This window comes from Curcuma longa, chromosome 2, assembly GCF_044706935.1.
Source record: "Curcuma longa cultivar G26 ecotype Majalengka, Jawa Barat chromosome 2, ITB_CL_G26_1.1, whole genome shotgun sequence".
NCBI lineage: Eukaryota > Viridiplantae > Streptophyta > Magnoliopsida > Zingiberales > Zingiberaceae > Curcuma > Curcuma longa.
The window spans coordinates 1,118,925-1,131,519 of record NC_133862.1 but is presented as its reverse complement, the minus strand read 5'-3'; the positions used below and the strand labels follow the sequence as shown (position 1 = coordinate 1,131,519).

General features: G+C 39.7%; 1 protein-coding gene across 1 annotated transcript; it reads left to right on the top strand.

Moving 5' to 3' along the window:
* Window positions 1-2,415: 2,415 nt before the first annotated feature.
* On the top strand, window positions 2,416-9,825 carry LOC141818731 (putative pentatricopeptide repeat-containing protein At3g11460, mitochondrial). Its single transcript, XM_074706189.1, has 2 exons — window positions 2,416-2,697; window positions 8,704-9,825. The coding sequence occupies exons 1-2, from the start codon at window positions 2,416-2,418 to the stop codon at window positions 9,823-9,825; spliced, it is 1,404 nt and encodes a 467-aa protein (XP_074562290.1).
* Window positions 9,826-12,595: the final 2,770 nt, after the last annotated feature.

Genomic DNA, 12,595 nt, shown 5'->3' with positions numbered 1-12,595 from the left:
ATCAGACCCAATTTGAGCTCAACCGCGGTCAAATCGAGTCAAATTTGTCAAATTGATCAAGCTAACATGGAGGACATGACTTAGATCGAGCCCGATCAAAATCCTTGAATTTTTCACAAACCCTAAGCTGCCCTAGAGCCTAGATCAAATGCTGACCGCTGGATTCCAAGATCAACGGCTGAGATTGCTTGATTAATGAAGGGTATTTAAACCGAACTTAGGCAATGAACAGTTCGGCTGGCCGCCACTGTTCATCTTCTCCCGCGACACGATCCCCTGCTTGGACGCGTAACTCTACGGTCAGTCCCATCCGAATCTTCCAATTCCATCGTGTTCTCTGATCCTTGAGGAGGCCGGAACCAGTTCATTGGGCAGCAATCGGCGGCTGGAAGCTCGACGCCGGAGAGGGTTTCATCGGCGCGGCACTCCCTTGTTCTCTGCAATCCCGGTGAGTTACGGCATCTTCAGCAACCAGAATCGGAGGAGGGGTTCTCCGAAGGTTGTGGAGCAAGCTTGAGGAGTCATAGACTTCACCGGCGCGAGGAGAGGTGTACCATTCCAGTTTGCAACACTGAACGCGACTCGAACACCGACTGCTGTTGAACTGAAGAGGGTTTCTTCGGGTTTTCAGAACCGTGGACGCGAGCAAACAATCCGACGATTGTGTTCAAGCTTCTAAAGGGATTTTCGAGGCCACATTGTGGATTCGGCAGTTTGTTTGACACCAAGCTGAGAGACACGAGGAAGAGGAAGCGGAGGATGCAGTTTCTGATATTGATTTCTGATTTTTGTTTCTGAAATTCATTCCTCAAATTTGTTTGATCCAATTCCTGTTTACAATGCTTGAATTCTTGTTAGTGATTGGTACTTTAGCTGTTGGGTGTTGATAGATTAGTTTTAGAGGTTTTGAAAGCTTGGTTTGATCTTCGAGCAATATGAATTGTTACTGAAACACTGATTTTCAGTTTACTATTCAGTATCAGCACATCCCATTTTCAAACCTATTGAAACCCCTTGGAATGCAATTTGTTTGGTTAATGCTAGATGATAGTGTAGACAGGTTACTTTGGAGCTTAGGTTAATTCGGTTTTGAGTTTACTGTTCAGTATCAAGAAAACACTGTTCCGTGCCATTTTACTTCAACATATAGGTTTGCTAGGGTAGGTTAGTTTGATTAGGGTTTTCATTGCTATCTAAGTGGAAATGGATAGTTAAATTGCATCATAGCTTTGATTCTTGCAAGCTAGATTAGTTTCATTAAATTCAAATTCTAGTCTTAGTTTTTACGACACATCGAAAGCTCAATTCACGCAATTGTCTACTAGTCCTTGGAAAAATACAACTCGAGGCCCCTATACTGCATTTGTTTATATTTCTCATGGGTTTTCGATATTTAAAATCAATTTGCAACCCTACTCGTGGCACATTGCAAATCTAGGGTTGTTAGTGAGATGTGTTAATGGTTGTGTGGGTCACTTTTACTTTTGTTACTTGTATAAATCCATATTTTATAGTATGGATAGGTCGTGTGGGCCTTATTATATGTTTGTATTCAGGGAATTATCAGGGATACTGGGGAGGTGCTGTCGAATTTTTTCAGATGACTATCTCCCAGGTCGTGACAATTTAGTGGTATCAGAGCGTAGGTTGACGTTATGTTTATTGTATTTTAGAGTCTATCGGAGCATGGTTTTACGATTAGTTTTTTGGAATTAATCGTTGCATTTTAGGACTTAGGTTTAACATTTGTTCGGATTTATTTTGTATCGAATAACCGAAAGTCGTATTGGTTGTAGTGTCGAGTTTATCAGATTTTGAGTTACTTGATCCAGATTGTGAGATGGAAATGGCATGATAAAGATCTTCGGCAAAAATCTGTAAGTATTTTAGTATATTTCTCTAGCTGGGTAGAAAATTTATACTGATCGTGTATCAGGTACATCTTATTATATGACCCCTATACCCCGAGGATGAGGTCGACCGCCAAGATGACCTGTTAGGTCTGAGGAGCTAGATGTTATCGAGGAGGAGAGAGATTTACGGGATCAGGAATGTAATATACCTACTGGAGAGCATAGTTCTCAGGCTCAGGGGATTCCTCCAGTTATGCCTACATCTGCTCCGGTTGACAAAAGTCGTATTATGACCTTGGCCAAATCGGCCAAGAAACGTTTCACTTTATTTCACGGAGGGTCTGATTCGTGGAAAGCTCGATCGTGGATGGAGAATTTGGTGGATACTTATGATTATATGGATTGTACGATCGCGGAGAAGGTCAGATTGGCTACTTATCACCTACGAGATGAGGCTCTTCCTTGGTGGAAGACGTAGAAGATTGTATTGGAAGAGCGGGAGGTGACATGGACATCTTTCAGAGAGGCATTCAAGAGAGAGTTTTTCCCGACAACCTTCCGCATGGCACACCGCCAGGAGTTTTTGAGTCTGAAGCAAGGAGAGAGGTCAGTTATGGAATATAACTCAGAATTTAAGAAACTTTCAGAGTTCTATCCACAACTGGTGGCACAGGATGAGGATTGGATGTGCCAGTTTATGCAGAACCTCGCTGCATACATTCGAGACAGGATGTCAGGGTCTTCTATTAGCTCGTACAGAGAGGCCTTAGACCGGGTACTGACCATCGAGTTAACTTGGCAGCAGATATCTAGAGAGAAAGAGAAAGAGGTTGGAAAGCAGAACGTTTGCGGTAAAATGAGGGGTCGGGACTCTCAGCCGACTGCTCAGAAGCGACAGAGGACTAGATAGCCGTCTAGAGGACAATTCCGTAGTACTTCATATTCAGGCTAGAAAGATCAGAATAGGAAGTGTAATCGCTGCGAATCGCATAGTCATACGATGAATGATTGCCCACTGGATCAGCCTATTTGTTACTATTGCAAACTTCCGGGTCATATGGTCAGAGAGTGTACTTTGAAGGCTCAGTTGGAGTCTACTGGTGCTGCATCTTCTGGAGGACGTCCTACACAACAGCGATCTCAGAGGACACTGAGGCCCAGAGCACATCAGCAGCAGTGACCCCTACCATCATGTCAGTCCAACATACACACTTAACTTGAACCTAGTTCCATTATCAAAATCAAGGTTCAATCTGCTGGTGCTCTCTGCACTAACATACTGTTGGGCCTAAAGAATGTCCACATCTCCACAATGACATGATATTGTCCACTTTGGGCCTAAGCCCTCATGGTTTTGTTCTTGAGCTCTCCCCAAAAGGCCTCATTCCAATGGAGATACTTTTCATCCTTTTAAATCCATGATCTTTCCCATGTGTTTTAGATGTGGGACTATGTTTGCACCCTTGCAACCCAACAATCCCCCCCTCAAACAAAGGACCACTGAAAGCTCCCCTACCATTTCTCATGGTCCGGCTGTCATTTCTCATGGTCCGGCTGCCATGTCCCTCATGGTCCGGCTGTCATGTCTCTCATGGTCTGGCTGACATGTCCCTCATGGTCTGAGCCTCCCCTACTTTATTTTTTTTCCCGAGGGTTTCCACATGGTTAGATCTAGATCATGGCTCTTCCGGCGGTTAGTCCGGTGAAAAGCGATCTCGCTCTGATACCAATTGTAGGGTCTAAAGAATGTCCACGTCTCCACAATGACATGATATTGTCCACTTTGGGCCTAAGCCCTCATGGTTTTGTTCTTAGGTTCTCCCCAAAAGGCCTCATTCCAATGGAGATACTTTTCATCCTTTTAAACCCATGATCTTTCCCATGTGTTTTAGATGTGGTACTATGTTTGCACCCTTGCAACCCAACACATACCACCCCAGCCACAGATGTATATCTTCAGGGGAGAGATCAAGCAGCTCCACTGACAGCTTTTCAGTATTCTACTGGTCCAGAGATGCGTTATTCTACACAGCAGTACTTACCAGCTGTACCTCCGTCATATATGCTACATTCATAGCAGCCTCAGCTTCCAGCTCCTCAGAGTCAGTTTTTGACAAAGTGTAGGCCTCTACTTCTCAGCCTATTGCACCGTCGTCTAGTATAGAGGTTGGACGCATCTATGCTACCACTCGTGAGGAGGCGCAGCGGGCCGATGGATCAATCATACGGGGTATGGTTACTGTTTATTCTTTACATGCTGATACTTTGAATTTGATACTGGTAGCTCTCACTTTTTTATATCTAGAGTATTTTTGAGGAAAATTGGTAGAATCCCGATGATTAGATTGTGTAGTCTAGCAGTACCTTTACCCTCAGGTAAAGTGCTTACTATAAATTAGCAGATTAGGGGATGCCCGTTGGATTTCGACGGGCATACCCTTACAGTGGATATGCAAGTGCTTGATATGGTAGAATTCGATATCATTCTGGGTATGGATTGGTGGCCGCCATTTACCATGCTACGGTTGAGTGTCGAGCGAGAGTGGTTACTTTCCGACTTCCGGATCAACCCGCTTGGGAATTCGTTGGCACTCAGAGTGATGGATTATCTATCATTTCAGCTATTCAGGCTCAGAGGATGTTAGATAGCGGTTGCCGAGGTTATCTACTGTTTCTGAAGCAAACAGAGGGTAGTTGATTAACCACTATTGGATCGGTTTAATGATAAGATTAGGTTAGGTTAAATATAATTAAAGCTAATTATGAATTTTAGTTTGGATTGATTAGTTTAATGTAGTATTCGGTTGTAACAAATGGAAATATGGATTCCATTGGCTTAATTGCATGTTAAATGCTAAGTTGATCATTAACAACTAGAACGGGAGTGATAATCCATTTATTTGATTTATCAATTAATAGTGGTATTAGTTGGATTAAATTATGAAATTTAATTATACAGTATCATCGTAGTAAGTATTGTATTGTTGTTTAATTTCAGGCCCTTGATTTGGTTGGTTCTATTATACTCAGAGCGTATATTGGAGGTTCTTATTTTACCTTCGTCAGATTCAGGTGGGTACCCTGTACTTGGTCACTACAGATTTTATTTTTAGTGCATGGCCTATCGTATATTGTTTATCTATCCTGTTGATACTTCTACTACTTGTACTAGCTACCTAGTTGACACCTTATTACTCATTGCTTGATACATACCAATTGACCTTTGATTGATCTATCCATTGATAGTACAGTCTCAATTTACCTATCACTGATGTATGAGGACTTATCTTGTCTTATGTTGATTATGCTGAATAGTTGCATCTATTATATATTAAGTTGATCATCATAACATCTACAAGCCAGTAGTAGGTGTTGTTGACAGCAGTTGATTGTTGTTGCTATTGGCACTCACCTAACACCATGTTGTGGTGTGATATGGATGAGAGCATCTGTTACATCATGTTGGGTGCGACCAGGACTGGCAAGATAGCCCTCCTAATATACTGCCCTCTCTCCACTTGATTATTGGTGGTTAGTTGTTGGAGCCTGTGCAGTATGTCCTGTTAGGTACCTCAGTTCACTACATTGGGTGAGTGACTGGGGATGACGAGTGCAGACAGTGACCATGCATATTGCATGTGATGTGTGTTGCATATTTGCATGCATTTGATGTTATATGTTATTGCATTATTATTTACAACATATTTGTGTGTGACTGTTACACTTGTTCGATATATTCTTGTTGCATTGTATGACATAACATGCACTGTATGAATTTATATGATTTTTGTTGCCTGTTGATTAGTATTTATCTTTTCTTTATATATCCCTTTTAGAGACTGTATTCCTTTTGTTATCTCAGTTGATATATCATATTGTGCACTTCTATCCTGTATTCCACTGAGTATCTGATACTCACTACTCAGACCTTGGGCCTTGTTTTCTCCCCAGGTAGCAAATAGGATTTTACTTGGAGCTTGGAGATCTGTCAGGCTGCTTCCATCTCACAACAGAGTATTTTATATAGTTTGGTTTGTATGGATTCTATTGTGGTCAATATATGGACTGTATTTATGGATTGGTAGATTTTCTGTGAGTATCGGAGTTTTGGACTTATACTTGTGGTTGTATGGTTTTTCTTGGATTTGTTATGTTTCTGCTGCGAAGATTTTATATCTTGTGTGGATTCATCATTTACACATTTTGGTTGTGTGCATGTGTTAGTTTTACTGAATTAAGTTTTAAGGTTTAATAAGTTGAGTTAAATTTTAATTAAATTTGATTAAATTAAATTAATTAGATTAACTAAATAATTAGATTGATTAAATTTTAATTACATTAGGTTAAATTAAATTAATTAGATTGATTAAATTTTTAATTAAATTAGGTTAACTTAACTATATTAATTAGATTCATTCGATATTAGGTTAAATTAAATTAATTAGATTGATTAAATCCTAGTTTCATCTCATCCATTTCTAGATTGTTAATCAGGAAATCTTATAAAGTTTATGATATGATTGTCAATTTTATTTTTATTAATTTAGTTTGAGTTCTAAGGATTGTTTGACATTGTGTTAGATTCAAATTTAACTGTTGACCAACTAAGTGCACATTTCAGTTTTAGCTTTCAAAGGTGGTGAGACACAGTGACCTTCTTGAGTATTGGAGTAATGATTTATTTTGAGAGAAAGTTAATCCATGAAATTGAACACTTAACTAATTTATTGAAAAACTCTGGTCTAATTAGTCTAGGATGTGGTGAGGTAGCTTTAGTCAGTTCTACTTAGTTAAGCAGACTAAGTAAGGTACTTCTTACTCTACTTGATTACCTAGACCAAGCTTTCCTAACGTACTATTATTTCATCCCACCTTAATACTATGTTAGGCAAGTGTCAATCAAGGTTATATACTTATCTGACCATTCTAAGTTAAGCAGGAAATAATCTAAGCATGCATAAAAAGTAGTAAATCAAGCAATCATGTAATTTATCTAATTAAGATGGTTTTCAATTGGATCTCCCTGGATCATATCCCTGATAAGGTCTAGTCAAATAGTAGATATGATCCTTGGGGATCTAATATTGGTTCGATCTAACTTAATTACTTAAGCTTGACTTAGGAACTCATGCTTGGACTCATTATATATTGGTTCAATTAACTAATGATAAGTAAGATTTAAATTATATTTTGGCTTGGTATCCGAGTATAGATAGATTGTATACAACTCTTTGAGTTTTAAGTATCATATCAAGGTACTTGGAGCCCAAAGTAAACCATTCCAATGAACTTTTAAGGTCCTCAACTTGAGCTTTCAAAGTGAAATTTTCTTCCTCAAGCTGTTGGACTTGAGTTGAAGTTCCATTTTGAACATCCGTAGTTAAGGAACTTAGGCTAGCCTTCTCCTTTAGGGTTGTTAGTTCTTTTTGGAATGACTTGACCCAAACATTAGATTTGGCTAATTTATGAGTCATATATATCGAATTATATCATATAATTTATCTACTGAGTTAGTACTTACATTAGGGTTCGGACCTTCAGAAATGGATACAAATCCATAGCTTGTATCTAACTTAGCTTTGGACTCCAGCTTGGACTCGATCTCAGACTCGATTCTTGCCATCATTGCTAAGTGCCTCACTTGCTCTTCTTCTTCCTCCGAAGATGAAGATTCATCCCATGTCGCTTTCAGAGATTTCTTTGTCCTTTGTTTCTTACCCTTTTTCAGTCTTGGGCATTCAGCTTTAAAGTGACCCTTTTGATTGCACTCGTAGAAGGTTGCTTCGGATTTGAAAGTCGTGATTCGATTTGATCCGAATTTCTTGGATTGGGCCACACCTTTTGATATCTCTTTATATGAAAAACTATTCAACAAGAAGAAGGAATCAAGTACGTTATTGTTTAATTAGTCAATCGGATTTGAAAGTCGTACTATTAAACGACATTTGAAAATCTAGTTTTTAGACTAGATTGACTAATTAAGCGGCAATTTCGTCTTCATCTTCTGATTCTAATTTGTCCAATTATTGTTTAGTGTTAGTTTCTTTCTTCAATTTACCTACAAAAAAAGCTATACCTTTCTCGGATGTAGTAGTATTAGATTGCTCATGAAGTTTAAATTTAGAAAACAGCTTGTCTAATTTTACCTTTGAAAGTGTTGGGATCGATGCATTCGCTAGAGGTGGTGAATAGCGATTCTTCAAATTTCTCTGTGAAAATATTAGCGGAAGCAAAATAAATATGAAAGATTGAGAACAATCGCTAACCCGGTTGTTTACTTGGTATCGACCTCTTACGAGGTGACTAATCCAAGGATCCACACATACACCGATGACCTTTTCACTATGAACACCCTCCTTCTCGAAGCACGCTTCGAAGGTGGAGAAAACCTTCACAATCTGATCTCTTCCTTTCACAAGATTAATTAGTGAAGTAAGGAGGAAGAGTATTGCTTTATAACACTACTAGAAAAAAGTTAATAGACAACGCCCCAAAGACAACGGTTTTTAGCAAAAGCGTTGTGGTTTTTCAATTTACAACGCTTTTTGTCAAAACCGTTGTCTTTGAAAACTAAAAGACAACGTTTGTTCAGAAAGCGTTGTCTATTAGTGTTGATTTTGGGTCAACCACAACACTTTTAAAAAAGCGTTGTCGAAAACGTTGTCTTTTAGCGGGTTTTTTTTGCCAACGACAACGCTTTTAAAAAGTATTGTCGTTTACCGTTGTCGTTGAGGGTTTAGAGAGTTTATATCCAGGTTTTTTTCGGGCGAGTCCGCGATTTCCTTCGTGCGTACGCCTCTTCTTCTCTTCTCCCGCCCCAGTTTCGTCCCTCTCCCGTTCGCACCTCTAGCTCGCTCTTCTCCGCCACACCCTTCTCTGGTACCCTCAGCTGCCCATCCCTATTGCCTCCCTCCTCCCCTCCGCCCTTCTCGCCGCCGCCGCCCTCTCCCTTCCCGCCGCCGCCTTCCACCTCCACGCCATCTCCCTCAAGTCCGGGCTCCTTCCCGCCGACGCCTACGTCCTCACCACCGTCGTCACCGCCTACTCCCGCCTCCGCCTCCTCCCCCTCGCCTGCCGTCTCCTCGACGAGCTCCCTGCTGCCGAAGTCGCTACGTCCGCCTTCAACGCCCTCATTTCCGGCCACGCCCTCGCATCCTCCCCCTCCCCCTCCCCCGCCGCCCTTGCCACCTTCCGCCGCATGCGACTTGCGGATGTCCCTTTCGACGACGTCACCTTCCTCGCGCTCCTACCCGCCGCTCCTCCAGCTTCAATTCCGCCGCTCCACGGCGTCGCCTTCAGGTCCTCTCTCGCCTCCGCTCCATCAGTCTCGAACTGCCTGCTTTCGTGCTTCTCCAGAATCGGCGCCGTCGATGTTGCTCGCCAACTGTTCGACGAAATGCCCGACCAACGAAAAGACCTTGTTTCCTGGAACGCCATGATCTCCTGCTATGCCCAGAATGGCCTCGCTCATCAAGTGTTAGCTCTCTACGACAAGATGAAGGAATCTCCCTCAGTAGAACCAGATGCCATCACACTCATTGGTGTGCTCTCCTCCTGCGCCAACCTTGGCGCCTACTCCATCGGACGGAGAATAGAAAATTCCATCAACCAAAAAGATTCATATGCTTCCAACACTCACATAAAGAATGCACTCATCAATCTGCATGCCAAGTGTGGAGATTTGGCTCAAGCACGTAAAGTATTCGACGAAATGCATCAGAGAACCATAGTTTCATGGACAGCAATGATTGCTGGATATGGGACGCATGGACATGGCGATGAAGCACTGTTTCTGTTTGATAAAATGTTGGAGGAAGGAATTAAGCCTGATGAAGTCGTTATGGTTAGTGTATTGCCATTTAAAATTCCAGGTGAATGTGCGGTGAAAGAATCCCTTGAATCGTTATTCCCAGATGAAGTTCAGCCCATTGTTCTTGCCAAGGAAAGTTCGGTGATTTCAGCTTTGTCTTAAAAAGTGATAATTATTTCGATATTTAAGAAGGTCACTGTGTCTTACTACTGTATGGAAGTTAAAATCTGAAATGTGCACTTAGTTGATCAACAGTTAAACTTAAATGTAATACAAAGTCAAATAATCCTTAGAACTCAAACTAAATTAATAAAGATAAAATTGGCAATCATCTCACAAACTCTATAAGATTTCCTGATTAACAATCTAGAAATAGGCGAGATTGAATTAAGATTTAATCAATCTAATTAAGTTAACTCAATTTAATTAAATTTAATCAATCTAATTAATTTAACCTAATATCTGATTAAATTTAATCAATCTAATTAATTTAATTTAACTTAATATCTAATTAAATTTAATCAATCTAATTAATTTAATTTAACTATATTTAATAAATTTTAATCAATCCAATTAATTTAACTCAATCTAATATCTAATTAAGTTAATTTAACTCAATTTAATTAAAACTTAATAATTGTAACTTACCCTGGTACTATGTTAGGCAAGTATTAATCAAGCTTATATTCTTATTTAACCATTCTAAGTTAAGTAGGAAAATAAATTAAGCATGCATAAAAAGTAGTAAGTCAAATAGTCATGTAATTTATCTAATTAACATGATTTTTCTGTTGACTCTTCTGGATCATAACCCTGATAAAGTTTAGTCAGATAGTGGATTTAATCCTTGTGGATCCAATATTGGTTCAGTCCAATTTGATTGCTTAAGCTTGACTTGTGGATCCTCGTGTCTGTTAGTTCAATTAACTAATGATAACTAAGATTTGAATTGTGTTTTGGCCTTGTATCTAAGTTCGGATTGATTGTATACAACCCTTTGAATTCCAAGTATCATATTAAGGTAAGCCCGAAGTGAACCATTCCAATAAACTTTTAAGATCTTTAACTTGAGTTTTCAAAGTAGAATTTTCTTCCTCAAGTTATTGGACTTGAGGTTCCATTTTGAACATCTGTAGTTGAGGAACTTCGTCTAGTCTTCTCCTTAAGGGTTGTTACCTCATTTTGGAGTGGCTTGACTTGGACATTAAATTTGGCTAATTTACGAGTCACATATCTAATTATATCATATAATTTATCTACTAAGTTAGTACTTATATTGGAGTTCGGACTTTTGGAAATGGATATGCATCTGTGACTTGTATTTAACTTAGCTTCGGACTCGAGCTTGAACTAGGTCTCGGACTCGATTCTTGCCATCAATTGCCAAGTCACTCACTTTCTCTTCTTCTTCCTTCAAAGATGAGGACCTTCTAAGCTTTCTTTGCCCTTTATTTCTTCCCCTTTTTTAGTCTTGGACATTCATCTTTGAAGTGACCCTTCTAGTTGCACTCATAGCAAGTTGCTTTGGATTTGGAAGTCATGATTCGATCGGACCACCTTTTTGATATCTCCTTTTGTAAACCCTTTCTTCTTGAATAGTTTTCGGACTAGATTGACTAATTCGGTGGCGATTTTGTTGTCGTCTTTTCATTCTAATTCGTCCGATTGTGGTTCAATCTTAGTTTCTTTCTTTAATTTACTTGCAAATAAAACTATACCTTTCTCGGATACGGTAATATTAGATTGCTCATGAAATTCAAATTCAGAAAATAATTTGTCTAATTTTACCTTTGAAGCTTTGTAAGCATCTATCATATATGCTCACAGAGTGTTTCTCAGAAATGCTTTCAAAGCATACCTGATTATATCTCGATTTTTCATACATTGTCCGAGCGCATGTAAGTCGTTGAGGATATCCTGGATTTTTGCGTGCAACTGGCTTGCAGTTTCTCCGTCCTGCATGGTTATGTTATATAATTTATTGAATAGTAAGTCTCTTTTGCATACCTTTGTGTCGGATGCCCCTTCGTATAATTCAACTAGCTTCTCCCATAGGTCCTTCGCATTGATGAACGGGCCGACGCGATTGAGCTCCTTTTTGGTTAGACCGCATTGGAGGGGCCTGTGTGGTCTTTGGCATCAACCTCTATCTTCTTCTTGGTTGCTTGTCCCACTTGTCGTACCTGAGTGGTACTCCTTCGTTGGTGAGAAGTGTGAATCCAGTTTAGACCATGATTCACATTTCCACCTCGGTTCGAAGTGAGGATCTCATTTGACCCTTCCAATAATCGAAATCTTTACCTAAGAAGAGAAGACGGGTCATTTTATACCCTTCTTGATGGTGCATTTAGAAGAATACTTGCACACATAAAAAAAAACAACGAAAGAGAATGTCTTACCAAGGCTTGACCTTGGATTATTAGTGCATTGGAGGGTTTGTGTGGCTTTAGCATCAACCTCTATCTTCTTCTTGGTTGCGTTGTCCCATTTGTCGTACTTTAGTGGTACTCCTTCGTTGGTGGGAAGTGTGAATCCAGTTTAGACCATGATCTACATTTCCACTGTTAGGATGTATACTGAAAAGACTAGCTCTTTTGTATATAAATATTTATGAAATAAAGTATCATGTTTTGATCAAATGATTGCAATAGTTTATTTTGTAATAAAGTCCTCTTAATTTACATTGTAGATAACTTGGTGTCTGTGAGACACAGAAGACCATGATTATCGGTCTCTTGTGAATTATAAACTAAGGCTCACAACCAAGATGACTTTGGACAAACCATCGGGAACAGATTGTAGTGTAATTCGGTGACTGTGTGTCTTGACTGTAGAATTACACTAGTGCACTTTGTGTGTATTGAGTAGGACCATTGAGGTTGTTCGATTACACTGACTCGCAAATTGAACAAGACCTCTGTTATTATACTTA

What these genes read in the sequence shown, in the direction of transcription:
- LOC141818731 (XM_074706189.1), top strand. Translation starts at nt 2,416, where the DNA reads ATGGCACACCGCCAGGAGTTTTTGAGTCTGAAGCAAGGAGAGAGGTCA. An exon ending in AAGAGGTTGGAAAGCAGAAC is followed by an intron (nt 2,698 to 8,703) that starts GTTTGCGGTAAA and finishes TCGCACCTCTAG; the next exon opens with CTCGCTCTTCTCCGCCACAC.